The 15,050-nt window shown below is 40.7% G+C and overlaps 1 protein-coding gene across 1 annotated transcript in view; it reads right to left on the bottom strand.

Moving 5' to 3' along the window:
- LOC132774240 (uncharacterized) overlaps window positions 1–10,935 on the bottom strand; it is a 43,285-nt gene extending 32,350 nt beyond the window's left edge. Inside the window, exons 1-4 of the mRNA XM_067473428.1 lie at window positions 10,808–10,935; window positions 7,854–7,926; window positions 5,221–5,331; window positions 3,048–3,242 (exon numbers count right to left, since the gene is read on the bottom strand). Of these exons, the coding sequence (XP_067329529.1) occupies window positions 3,048–3,242; window positions 5,221–5,331; window positions 7,854–7,926; window positions 10,808–10,935 (507 nt within the window). The remainder of the gene's footprint in view (window positions 1–3,047; window positions 3,243–5,220; window positions 5,332–7,853; window positions 7,927–10,807) is intronic.
- Between the last annotated feature and the right edge of the window lie 4,115 nt (window positions 10,936–15,050).

Raw genomic sequence — 15,050 nt, forward strand, 5'->3', positions numbered from 1 at the left:
TGCAGAAGTCATTGATACTATGCATGTGTTTAACTGTTAGAGTATATATTTGTGTTTGAAACAGTAGCTAAAACTAGAGTTATCTGGTTTGAATCCACAGTGAGCATTGCCAAGGAGACCAGGCAGGCTAGCTCAGGAGAGTGAGAAGTGGGCGGAGCCAAGCAGGAAAAGTTATAGGCGTCTTTGGAAAAGGACCAGAGTAAGTGAGTGTGTGAGAGAGTGGAGGCTTGAAAAGCCTGGGAGAGAGGTGTGTGTGTGAGTAGCTGGAGGTTTTTCAGTCTAGAAGGGCTGAAGAGAGAAACTTGGCCAGTTTCTTTAGTCAAGGAAGACTAAAGGAAGTCTGTTAGGATCCCTAGTCAAGGAAGGACTAGAGATCAGAGATTTGATCAAGGGAAGATCAAATTGGAAGGCTAGTTATAGTGGGAAACATTGTTCACTAAAGAGCTTCACCTCAGTAAAAGTTGGCCACGAGCTGTGTTATTTGAAAGAGTGGACTATATTACAAACCAAGTGATATTCAAAGTTCTATAAGTTATTTAACAACCTGCAATCATACGCTTTGTACACAATAAACTTGTTATCTTTTGTTAAAAACCGTCTCATCTCATCTAACCTGCGTCTGTAGAGCCAGATCTCATCGGTGATACCTCAAATACCTCACGTTGGTGGCAGTTACCTTAATTTACAACTAATAATTGGCCTCCTCTATAATATATTCTTATACACAATTGAGGCCTGAGATTAATTCCCTCCGTAATCATCCACATCTGCACAATTGGTTTGCACATCTTCTCAGAGTTGTTGTACTGAAAATGACCACTTGGCACAAATGAATACCCTCTAAATGGCCTGGACCTCCATTTGCACCATTTTGTACTTGGATGGCCATTGAGGGTGATGAGGATTGTAGTACAATGCAGCTGGAGTGCATCCAGGTGAGTAAGGCATGTGGATGAAATTATTTCTTACCACCTGGCACAGATGTGCGAGGCCTGACAAGGAGCTGAATATTGGGAGATAAGAATTCTGTTTTGTTGGGAGTCTTGAAAGCATCCCCCTCATTCCAGGATGGTTGTCTGTCAACAGAAACTTCTGTCCTGTGAGAGATAGGCAGGTACTGGAGTGCCTACAAGATATGAACATTGATATGTTATAGGCATTGCTTGCCTTGAAAGCACAGAAAGGATCAAAGAACAAGCACCAAGTGCCACTGAGGGACTGAGCAAACCTAACTCTTATGTTCCCCACCCCATCCCTGAACAAGGACCATGGAAACTGTAGTACACTATCCAGTATACTAGTTTCATTTATTTATGTCCATCAACATATGTCCATTTATCAATTTACAGCATTTATATTCTGCCCTTCTCACCCAGGGTGTATCACAGAACACATACATGGCAAACATTCAATGCCATTAGACATATAGGACAGACAGACAGAGGTATGTGGCTTTGGCATCCTGGAGGTTATGCTCGATTCCAGCCACAGGGGGTGCTTGTCACTTCAACCTCTATTATGATGAGCCTTTTATGATCACAGACTTTCCTCCTATTAGTTGATCGCCAGCTTCTTATGGTGCCAAAAAACACCTCCTTGCTTAAGAATTGCCTAGTTTCTTTACTCACAGTACAACCTCCGTATTCATGAGAGATATGCTATTGGACATCACATGGATTATGTGATACCGCAGATTATAGCAATCTCTACTGAAACGAAGGATCAGCTGTTTTCGAACTGCTTGGGTGGACAGTAAGCTAGGCTGAAGGTCAGGAGCTCACCCTGACCCAGGCTCAAACTGCCAACCTTTCAGTTGGGAAAGATCTATTGCTCCTGGTGATTAAGCAGCTGTGCTAAAACCCGGCATTTTGTTGTTAGCCCAGGGTGACTGTATGGCATTGTTTGGACAGAGATCCTTCGTTTCAGTAGAGATTGCTATAATCTGCGGTATCACATAATCCATGTGATGTCCAATAGCATATCTCTCATGAATACAGAGGTTGTACTAATAGGAATTGATGGGATTTCAGGCCTTCCTTCAGAACTTCAAGTCATGGGGATTTACATTCTGCATGCTCCAGAGTCTTGACATTTATAAGAGAAGCTTTGGCTGTGCTACTTCCAGAGAATATTGACAACTCTTTATATTCATGAAACAAGTTAAGAATATCACAGCCTGTTTCCTACAGAAGATTCGCATGTGGGTGTGAGGTGATACATGAGGTGGAATGAAAATCACACGTAGTTCACATCTTTACCAATCCACACACCGTCTTGCAAGAGCAAAGATATGCCAGATGATCAGTAAAGAATAAGTGTTTACTCTTTGGGTTGTTGTAGGTTTTTTTGGGCTATATGGACATGTTCTAGAGGCATTCTCTCCTGATGTTTCGCCTGCATCTATGGCAAGCATCCTCAGAGGTAGTGAGGATGCTTGCCATAGATGCAGGCGAAACGTCAGAAGAGAATGCCTCTAGAACATGGCCATATCGCCCGAAAAAACCTACAACAACCCAGTGATTCCAGCCATGAAAGCCTTCGACAATACATTGTTTACTCTTTGTTATGCAGAGCAACATTTATACAATCATGTGAACAGCTGCATTGACTCACACAATATCTGCTTTGAAGTGGAATAAATGAGAGTGTGGACTCAGATAACCCAGCTCAAAACAGAAATTGTGGGATTTTCTGCCTTGATATTCTGGGTTTTATGGCTACCTGGAAGGCCCCTGGGATTTACAGCTTTCAGAGGGCCCTTCCACACAGCCCTATATCCCAGAATAGCAAGGCATAAAATCCCACAATATCTGCTTTGAACTGGGTTATCTGTGTTCACACTCAGATAATGTGTTATTTCCTGCCTTAATATTCTGGGATATAGGGCTGTGTGAAAGAGCCCTTAGTGAGAGCTTGACCAACCTGAGAAAAGGCCCAGCAAATACTGCTGATGAATGCAAAGAAATATGTCCCATTTCTTGGTGGCCTACACATGCTATGTTAAGAGTTTCCGTCCTCTGTTTCACAATCTGTACCCATCATCTTACCCGGAGGTAGTTGTGAACGGCCTTAAGTGAGTGCAGGTGGCATATTAGCCATTGGGTGTAAATGGTCAGGTCTTCTAGGGTCACTAAATTGGTAGGATTTTCCCTTCCGGTCAGGAAGTTCTCCCTGGCGCTCGACAGCCTCTGAGCCCTTTGAACAGCATCACTGTACTCTTGCATGATGTGAGCCACTTGTTTCTAGGGAAAGAGCAGGAGCGAGAGAGGAGACGCGTTGCTTTCCCAGAAAAATGAATTAATAAGATAGAACATGAAGGCAATACAGTTTAGCCTTCCTCTCTCCAAATGAGAGGATCTGAAGAGTAGGAGGAGCTGACATTCATGGGGACAATTAAATCATAAAACTCAAATCTGAGCTTTTAAAAATCATTTTGAGAGAGCTCTGTCTTTAAAAAAAAATGGAAACATCATGAGTTTTTATAGCTTGGGTGGCTAAGCACTATAAAACACTTGGCTACCAACAATATGTATAATGCAAGTCTGTTGTTTCAGTGCCTCCCCTGGTGATTTTAGCACCTTTCTAGACTGCCATATTATCCAGATTATCAAAGTGGATATCCACATTATCTGCTTTGAACTATATTATATGAGTCTAGACTGCCATATAGTCTAGTTCAAATCAGATTATTTGGATTTTATATGGCAGTGTGGAAGGGGTCTCAGTGTTAGAAATGAGTTATTTATATATTATTTATTTATTTTGAAAGTTTTTTTTATTTTGAAAGATATTATTTGTATCCCGTCCTTCTCAACTCCGAAAAGGGACTCAGGATGGCTACCAACAGGCACTACTCAATGCCAACAACATGTAAAACATAACATACAGTACAATTAGCAAAATTAAAACCAGTTTTGGCAGTGGCCTGGGGAGCTTTTGAATAATTAAAACTTTTGTGCCAGTTGTGGCCATACCTTGGGAAGTCAGACTTGGCCACGGTGGTCCATGCTCTAGTTACATCCCATAGAGGCTACTGCAACACACTCTATGTGGGGTTGCCTTTGAAGACAGTTCAGAAGCTTCAAGTGGTCCAATAGGCAGCAGCCAGATTGCTCACTGGCTGACAGTCTGCTACTGAGTACAATTCAAAGTGCTGGCTTTAGCCTATAAAGCCCTAAACAGTTCTGGCCCAGCTTACCTGTCCAAACTCACCCCTCCTATGAACCATCTCAGAGGTTAAGATCTTCTGAGGAGGCCCTGCTTTCGGTCCCACCTCCTTCACAGGCATGACTGTTTGGGACGAGAGACAGGGCCTTCTCAGTGGTGGCCCCTTGGCTATGGAACTCCTTCCCCAGTGAAATCAGATCAGTGCCCTCCCTCACGGCCTTCAGAAAGAAAGGGAAGACATGGCTGTGGGACCAGGCCTTTGGTCAGTAAAATAATGCAGTGCTAGAAATGGATATGGAATATGTGCAATTGACAACTGGAATGGCTCTAGATTATGATTTTGGACTGTGTAATTTTTAAATGCTGTTGCTAAAATGTTTTAATGCTATAGTTTTAATGTAACTGTTTTTTAAATTGATTGTTTGTTTTATATGGCATTGAACTGTTGCCCATTTGTAAGGCCACTCCGAGTCCCCTTTGGGGTGAGAAAGGCGAGCTATGGATATGGTAAATAAACAAATAAATTTAAAGGAAATGAAGTCATGTTGACAGTTGAGCTCTTGAACAAAAGCACCTATACTTGCATTTAGCGTTGTGTAGCTCTGAGAATGTTCATACCTGATAGAATGGATAGAGTTGCTCAACCACACTGCTGTGCTGACAAAATCTCTTCCATCTGAGCATGTGCAAATATTTGCTTTGGACCAACTGTGTAATTCTGTCTGTAAAAAACTTCATCAGAAGATCAAGGAGATGAAAGCAGCGATATTGCTTGCAGAAAATAAAGTGACATCATAAAAATAATATCTAGGTGTGTCCTTTTTTTTGCTTTAATACTTTAAAATTTCATTTCTTTTTGCATGGGTTATTCTCTGCACTATTATCACACTAAACTGGAAAGATGTTTCCAACAGCTGATCTAAAAGGCAGAGACATAAAATAATGGTCTGACACTGGACAGGAAACCTCATTTAAAGATTTCAAAGCCAAATGACAGCAAATGCGTGCTGACAAGTACTACATGATTCCTTAAATGTCAGAGACCAACACTACCTGGTGCAGTAATAAAGGTAAGTTTTCCGGGGTATGTTCTCTTTTTAGACAGCTCTCTGCCTCCCTCTGCAGGACATCAGCCTGAATTACAAGCGGCTTGGCCTCTGCGACCTGTAAAATATGGGCATGAAAACAAAATTATGGCACTCAGGATCCCATTGATACAGCAGTTGAGTCGTGTCAAATTCACTTTCAAATTCATATTCAGATTTACTTTGATTGGATCAGGAAAATATACCATCTCTTTCACAGTCTAGTAGACTTATTTGTAGTCCAGGGTCATACAAAGAGCTTAATATTCATGGCAATGGTTTCTTCACCTGATCATCCCTTCCCTTTTGCCTGAGTAATATAGATAGGACATGAATCCTCCCTGAGTCCCTTTGGGGAGATAGAGTGGAAAATAAATAAAGATGATGATGATGATGATGATTATTATTATTATTATTATTATTATTATTATTTGTACATTTTTATTGCACCCTCATGGCAGGGTGAGTAGGCAGAGCAGTGCAATGATGGTAGGGATGCCATTGTTTGTTTGTTTGTTTGATTGATTGATTTATTGATTGATTGATTGATTGATTGATTTATACCCCACCCTTCTCAACCAGAAGGGGATTCAAAGTATCTTACAAACTTCTGCCATGGTAGAAAGAAATGCCCTGTTTACGCCTGAAGTTGTTGACTACAGACAAAGCAGGTGTAAATAATAGTAATACTACTACTACTACTACTAATAATAATAATAATAATAATAATAATAACTTTATTTATACCCCGCTACCATCTCCCCAAGGGACCCGGTGCGGCTTACATGAGGCCAAGCCCACAATACATCAATAAACAAAAGCAATTCACAAAAAACAATCAATACAATACAATTAATATAAATCACATAAACAAAAAATAAGCAATAAAAAGTAAACAGTGACACACAGCATTTAAAAACCTATGGCCGGGCCAAATGTAATAATTTAAAATATAGAAATAATGCTGGGCATGATCAAGGTAGGATATAACTGGGATCGGGTTTTCAAAGAGAGATGAGGGAACGCAGTCAGTCCTAAATCAGTAGTAAAGTGCATTTGAGGGCATATTGCTGAGAGATTTCCTTATTCTGGGAAGGCACACTGGAACAACCATACAGGCTCCTCCTAAAGACTGCCAGAGATGGGGCATGTCTGATGTCCTTGGGAAGTGAGTTCCAGAGTCAGGGGGAAACTACAAAGAAGGCCCTCTCCCTCATCCCCACCAATTGCACCTGCGAAGGAGGTGGGAGCACGAGCAGGGCCTCTTCAGATGATCGAAGAGATTGTGTGGGTTCGTACACAGAAATGCGGTCAATGGTATTTTTCTTTTTCCAGTCTGTTTTCTTTCCATTTTTCCACTCACTCACACAAGTAGAAGTTGCATCCTTCACCTTCAAACTAAGATGGTTAGCAGTCCCAGTCTATGAGCATGGCAGGGAGTGATGGGCTTGGTAGTTTCTGGCACCAAAAGGACTTCAACATGGCCATGAGACACACTGTTTCATCCCATGTTTGTACCAGGGACACTAATGGGGTTATATCTGCACCCAGGCTTCCTTTGAAGCTCCTTTCCATTAATGTAGAGTTGGGTAAAGTTTAGCCTTGCAGATCGCAATGGACCGCAGTGCAAACCCCAAACAGGCTAAGGCTGATGGGCGCTATAATCTAACAACACACAGCTCCAGCATTGAGTAGTTTCACCACTGTACCCAACAATCCCCCAGCTACCCTTTGTCTTGCTTTACATTTTTCATTGTTAATAAAGGGATTTAAATTTGTACGCTTTAGATAATTTGACTCTAAAATTCAAAAAGGGCAATAATAATAATAATAATAATAATAATAATCTTTATTTATACCCCGCCACCAACTCCCCAATGGGGACTCGGAGTGGCTTACATGAGGCCAAGCCAAAACAACATAATTACAATAAAATAAGACCGAAAACGCAAACCAAAAATGCAAACAAAGCGAAAAAGCTTTTATAAAGCTAAAATGATGTAAAAACTGAAGGTATATAACACTGGACCAAATGGAGATCTTTCATATTCACATCATCAGTTTCTTAAGGCTTATTGCATCTATACATGGACCCCCATGAGTTTGCTATGATTGTTTCACTGAATTTTAATATGTATACATTGGTGTGCTTTTACTGAGATTTTTTAAAATTGTGGTAGAAGCCTCCATGGTCTGCTATTCTGGGATAAATCTAAGGAATGGATTTATCATGGCCGGGTTTTAGCACAGCAGTTTCACCACTAGCTGCATTAAATCTTGCCAATCAAAAGGTTGACAGTTCAAAGCCCAGGTCGTTGTGAGCTCCTGCCCTTTAGCCCAGCTTCTGCCTACCTAGCAGTTTGAAAGCAAATGTGAGTAGATAAATATATACCACTTTAAAGTGGGGAGGTATTTAAGGCACCCATAAGGAAATGCCAGAAAAATCTGGCAATTCGATCAAGGAGGAAGTTTACAAACTAAGCTCTTCGGCAGGGAAGATGGAGTGACAGGTAAATGTGAGGGAGTGGATGGCAGTAGAATCTGAGCCCCTTCTCCAATCCCCTCTGGGATGTTTTCACATGGGTATTTTTCAGTACTTACCTGTAAACACTTCTTCAAGGCCAACTCCCTTTCTCTTCTGAAATAATCAATATCTTTTGGAAGGCGAACAGAGCTACGAAAGAAGATGGGAAAAAATTATTATCTAGATCAGTGGTTCCCAACATGTGGTCTGCAAGAACGGAAATATAGTCCACAGCCGCCCCATTACTACATCTTTGTCTCGAAACTACGCAGCAATGAGAACCACTGGTTTCGTGAAAGCTTCTTATAGTGCCAACCGAGGCAACAGGGATGTTGGGAGGGGAGAGGCTGACTACCCACGAAAGATTGCTACTTTCATATCAGCTCTAAATTATTAAATATGGTTTTCTGTGGGCGAGTAGATGGTGACTACTGACGGCATATGTCCTGTGTCAGAAACTAGAGCCAATGTGGTCTATTCAATGCAATTTTCTAAATAAGCACCCCAGATAATAAAACAAAATCTAAAGTTGACCAAAAACTGATTTAAAATGCTTTTGGTACTAATGTTGGAGAGTGTTCCCTGGTCAAAGTGGTCAGAAAAAGGTTGGGAACCACTGATCTAGAGCCAGATTGGGTTCGGTCGACTCAATATGGTAACTCATAGTATCACACCCATCACATTCCACATCATATTGTAATATTGTAGCTAAAATACAAAAAAAATATGACAAAAGTAGGTACTTTTTTAAAAAAAATCTGCAATTAAATCATGTGTGTGCTCTGATTGGAGTGCATGCACATTAGAAAGTTCAAAAAGTAAACCAGGAGAGAGTTTTTGCCTTGTAAGTATATTGATATATTGATAACTAGATTTATGGAAAATGTTTTTGTGGTTGTAATTAAAAGGATATCTTATTTTATAAAGGAATTTCTACACTGCACAAAAATTAAATAGACACTAGTCATTTTGGCATATCCATCTCTGTTGGTGTCACCTGATGTGGTTTGTACCCCTCAAGTGATGCCACTGCAAGCGTATATAGCTGTCAAGAATCGGGGCTGGGGACTAAGGTATATTACTCTGGCATTATTTCTTTATTTATTTACTGTATTTGTATACTGCCTTTCTCAGCCCGTAGGTGACTCAAGGTGGTTAACAGGGCAAAATTCAATGCTTACAATATGATAAATACAATTAAAAACATAACATATAATAAAAACTAAACAAATCAATAAAATACAAATTCATAGTGTCTCCTTCTTAAAAGCATTGTCCGGACTCATTGTCTAGTCGTTCCATTTTCCTGTGTCTGTTACTCTGCATTTGCAAACACTTGTTCAAAAAGCCACGTCTTGACTTTTTTCCAGAATGTTAAAAGGGAGGTGGCTGATCTAATATCTATAGGGAGGGCGTTCCACAGCCGAGGGGCCACCACTGAGAAGGCCCTGTCTCTCGTCTCCGCCAAACGTATTTCTGATGAAGGTGGTAACGGCAGCAGGGCCTCCCCAGATGATCTTAAGGCCCTAGATGGTTCATAGGGGGAGATGCATTCGGACATGTAAGTTGGGCCAGAACTGTTTAGGGCTTTATAGTCTAAAGCCAGCACTTTGAATTGTGCATTGGAAAAACTTGAGAAATTAATGTTGTTTGAAGCGGCAGTATCCCCATCTCTATCAACTGTTCAGCTCAAGGCATGTGGACATTCTCCCTTTGCTGATAATTGCTGTTTTGTTTCACTCTCTGTTCATAGCAACCGAGTCATCTGACTGGCTAAACACTGTCAAAATAAAACACTAGGATATGAACCAGCTGAATGAACATGCAGAAAGGCTTGTAAAAAAAAACTGCTGATCTGACAATCCATTGCTTAATGGAACAACACTTTATAAATATACTACCATTTTAGGAGGCATTCGGGCACAACCATAATGCAAGCTTTGAAGAGTTACTTTTTTGAATTATGACTTCATGACCTTTTGGAGAAATTTATCGGAGATGCAATCAGGAAAACTAACATTTTGAACTTCTAGGTAATCTAGATCAGGCATGGGCAAACTTTGGCCCTTCAGATGTTTTGGACTTCAACTCCCACCATTCCTAACAGCCTCAGGCCCCTTCCTTTTCCCCCTCAGCCACATAAGCCATTGAAATCCACAAGCATGTGGACAATTTCAACAGAAAGGAGGAAACCATGAAAATGAACAAAATCTGGCTGCCAATATTTAAAACTCTAAAATTATAACAGCAAATAAAGAACAACACTCAAACACAGAGGAACACCAGACAAGAAACAATCAGGGACAGCTAACACCTCTCAACAAAGGATTCCCCCAGGTAGTAGCAAGCCACAACTAAAAACTGTCAGGCCACCAAATGCTAATCAAGATGGTCAATTGAAACATTCACACCTAGCTCCAACAGACAAGAGTTCTTTCTCCCACCCTGGACATTCCACAGGTATATAAATGCAATTTTCCTAGTTTCCAACATACCCCACAATCTCTGAGGATACCTGTCATAGATGCAGGCAAAATGTCAGGAGAGAATGGCCATATAGCCCGAAAACATACAACAACCTTACCTTCCGACTACGTGTATAAAGAGTTTATGGTTCATAAATGAATTTGATTATTAGATTTGGGTCTCATTTCCAAGATACCTCATTATGGAATGATGAGATACAATGTAAGCCAATCTGAGTCCCCTTTGGGGTGAGACGGGCAAGGTATAAATATAGTAAATAAATAAATAAGTGTACATTTATGCAACTACAGATATTCCAAAATGGGAGACGGGGGGCAAAATCCAAAACGCTTGTTGTCCCAAGCATTTCGGATAAAGGATACTCAGCCTGTATATCAGAAAACTATATGGAGAAAACAATATGGAAAAGGTACCTAATGGTGCAATCCATATTCATGCAATTAACCTTAAACAACAGTCATATGTCTAGAAGAGGCATACGTTGGAGCAACCTCATTCATTTATACTGCAGCCAGATTTTTGCATGGGGAGAAATTATCTTTACCAGTCCAGTGATCCCTGCAGAACCCCATTTCCCTCTATTTCCGTCTTCAGTTCAGCCAGCTGTGCTGCTAGTTCCTTTTCCAACTGCTGGACCCTCTCAGCTGAAGAGATCTTGTAAATTTCATCCATTTAACCTGGTGCCATAGAAAGGAAATACAAGAGAAGATTAACACTCATTACCACATGTAATAGAGCATTTCAGTGTAACTCACTTGCTATGTAGTTCTTAAGCAAGCACACAAACATTCTCAGACTGATTTGCCAAGCGCATGTTCTCTCCCACTCCAGGATGCTGCCTTGCTGCTTTTGTAGGGTTGCTATCTGAAGCACAAACATCACTAAAAAAAAAAAAAGCAGTATTTTTTTCTCAGGTTGATGGTTCACTTAATACAGGTGTGCCTTATCATTGGGAAAACTCTTTATCTGCTGGACCTGAATAGAGGAGGAAAAGGAGTAACACCAAAATGGAAGAAATCCTCTGAACTTGTTTCCCTAGAGAACGACTCCTCTGCACCATCTCAGCACCTTTTGGAATGTGACCTTCACTAATGGCTGGAGACACAGACTGATAATTTTCAGGATTTAAAATCTCATGTTGGCTCACAGTCCAGAGTTCCCATGCTCCACTTCCTCATTGACATTGGTATCAGCCACAAGCATGGGCTGCACTTCAACAAAAATACATGGAGAGCCACAAGAGTGACCCCACTGCTCTAGATCTCCCAGTGCAATTCTATAGTTAGTTTCCAGTTTTTCACTTTTATGGGGGTTGCTAACTTCAGCAAACATGAAGCACCTAACCTCATAATAAATGTTTGCCTTTGCCACAGTCCTCTAATGTGCCAAACAGTATTTGCTGCTAACACCAGCATTTAATACTTGGATGAGAAGATTACAGCACAGTCAGAGACAAGGGCAAAGTGCTAATAAAAAGGAAAATTAAGGTACAGCGGAGAATCGGCTCCACACATAATCCAGTTTTACAGTAGTAGTAAATCTGGTTATGCATCCCCTGCTGAATCTTGACTACCAGATGCAGGCTCCACATACAGTGAGTAACAGGTTTATTTAACAGAGAAATATATAGTTGCTCGGAAGGGCTCTACATACAAGCTTGGGACATATTTAATGGGGCAACTGAGAGAAATCAATGAAGGGAGGTATTAATGAGTCAGGATGCTTAAACAGAAACCTCACTATGAAACAAGGATATAAAAGGAATATGCCCCTTGGCAAATATTAAAAATGAGAGTCAAAGCACTGGTGCTCATTCAAAACCAAGGGCCATCTGCATTGCAAAATTAATGCAGTTTGACACTACTCTAGTTGCCATGGCTCAATGCTGTGGACTCATAGGAGTTGTACTTTTACAGTATCTTTAGCCTCTGCCAAAGTACTGATATCGTTCCAAACTACAAATTCCATGATTCCATAGCACTGAGCCAAGGCATTTAGATTGATTTCAAACTGCTTTAATTCTGCTGTGTAGATGTAGCCTTAGTCCATGTGTTACTGGGCATTGCTTCCTTAACAGAAAAAATGGTACCAGAGCCAGAAATAACACAGAAGGAATAGGGAAGGGTTCCTGTACCAGAAAAAAGAAGAGCAGTTCAACATGTTTCAGCAAGTATTTTATTCAAAACTGAAGAAATACACAGAGTGCTTGAAAGCTTCATCCAAAAAGCATCCAGGAAATATTTTTTTCCATTTTTTGGCTTCAACCTTCCTTATGAGTGCCATTTTACAGGACAAACATACACATTTATTCTTTCTTTAACGTGCTGGGGATAGCTAGTGAGGCAGATGTATTAGTTCTCCCCTTTTCCCTTTAGTTTGCTCTTACACATTTAAATAGCTAGCCTGGTGCCGCAATGGGTTTAACCCTTGTGCTGCTGGACGGCTGGCTGAAGGTTGGCAGTTCGAAACTGCTGGTCAGAATGAGCTCCTGCTGTTAGCCCTAATTCCTGCCAACCAAGCATTTTGAAAACATGCAAATGTGAGTAGATCAATAGGTACCGCCTCAGCAGGAAAGGTAAAACGATGCTCCATGCAGTCATGCCTGCCACACGACCAGGAGGTGGCTATGGACAATGCAGGCTCCTCGGTTTGGAAATGGAGAAGAGCATCTCCCCCAGAGCAGGGAAATGAAGGGAGAAGCCTTTGCTTTTGTCTGTGTTGTGTTTCATTGTACAGTATTTCACTGTAACGAGGCATTGAATGTTTCCTGTGTCATTATTGTGGTAAATGAAGGGAAACTTCATAGATAAATTGATCAAAATATTTCAGGGCCATCCCTTAGCAGTGGCTCAAGGATGCAATTCTCACTCACTTCTACTTTTAGAATAAGATTCCATAATCTAGTATTTTCCTCACGTTAACTCTCATATCTTTTACAGTGAGACCCAATTCCCATCTTTTTTGAGTTGCCAAGAAATCCAATTATGTTGGGTCTAACACATCATAGTAAATACCCACAGCCACATATCAGGGACAGTTTTAATTGTTGTCTTACAAACTGAGATGATTTCCTTGCACAGTAGCAAACTTCCCAAACCGTACTGAACATCTTTGTTACTTGAAAAAGGTTCATTCCCCATCTCTTGGATACTTTTTTTTCCGTGTCAGGAGCAACTTGAGAAATTGCAAGTTGCTTCTGGTGTGAATTGGTTGTCTGCAAGGACATTGTCCAGGGGTGCCCGGGTGTTTTGATGTTTTGCCACCCTTGTGGGAGGCTTCTCTCATGCCCCCACATGAGGAGCTGAAGCTGACAGAGGGAGCTCACCCGCACTTTCCCTGGATTCGGACCTCTGACCTGTCAGTCTTCAGTCCTGCCGGCACAAGGGTTTAACCCATTGCACCACTGAGAACTCATTGGATAAAATGGCACAGCTCAAATTCAAGAGATACTATAAAGGGGTTTGAAGTGCAAGTAGTTAATTTGGAGTAACTATTTGTCTTCATTCTGCTCAAAGGCAAATCAGGAAAACTCCCTGCAGAAAACTAATTTTTCACCCAGTTGCTGTTAACTAAACATACAAGCTGTTACTTGCAGCACTACACAAATCTATTCTACTTTATTTCCAAGGTCTAGACCTCAATTATTTTCTGTAATTATAGCCGATCGGTTTTATTGCCTCCTTTAAAGGCCACAGGCATGATTGAACAAGTTGAATTAGTAATGAGATTAGGATCAGAGCTGCAAATGTAGTGTCTAAAATTTCAGAGGCAACATGATTAATGATATTATAAACTTGTCTATCCACTTAAAACACACACTAGTGAAATGCTTGTCATTACAAAGGGACAAGAAGAGAAAATGTGAAAGGAGACAAAGGATTCTTGTATCTGGGTGTATCTAATTTAGGGAATTCTTATCGAGTCTAATTAAATTGCCAAGACACCTGAACAGGAACTTTTAAAGTACAGATATAAGGCTTTTAACCAACTTGTATAAACCAGTTTCCTCTTCTTACCTCCATAGTGATCAAGACAAGTGTAAGTTTAGTTTAGTTCTGGCAAAGCAATGTACAGGTTTCTATGTGATATAACCTTTAGTTAAGCTCTTCAAAAAACTTTTATTTGCAGCAATTTTGGCATGAATTGGCAAACAAGAGAACAAATCTAATGGATTACATGTAACACAGAATGTTGTGATAAACAACAAACAGATTGGATGCAGCTTATTTTAAATGTTCTCGCTTCGATCATACAGCTTAAGAGCAATACAATACCTGGCAAAGGACAGCAAGGTCACAGTCTCCCAAACGCAGAAGGTAAACAGCCGCCAGCAAAGAAAAGCCCTGTTGTGTTATCAGGGACTCTACCAGCAAATCGCTTCTCTCACAGGTTTCTATAGCAAAAGTAATCAAAGGCCAATGTAGCAATGGAAGGGCTCCTCACAGTGCTTGTGTAAGCTTAAATGTAACCATAGGAACTGCAGTGTGTTCACACACAAGCACACAGATAGAGAAAGAGAGAATCCATTGAAGAATGTAGCCAGCTCTCTGTATTTACTCATTCAACCATCAACAACTTGAAATATTTTTTTAATGGAAGTCAAAACCCTGATTTTTTTCCTTTTCCTATGAAGCCGCGATTCCCAACCTGTGGTCCATGAACCATCAGTGGTCTGCAAGAACGAAAATATGATCCACGGCCTAACCATTACTACACCATTGCAATGCCCCATGGACTATGCTCCCTTCCTCATGGCCATGCACCCGTGGTGAGAGAAAGCTGTTATG

Source organism: Anolis sagrei, chromosome 1 (assembly GCF_037176765.1).
Source record: "Anolis sagrei isolate rAnoSag1 chromosome 1, rAnoSag1.mat, whole genome shotgun sequence".
NCBI lineage: Eukaryota > Metazoa > Chordata > Lepidosauria > Squamata > Dactyloidae > Anolis > Anolis sagrei.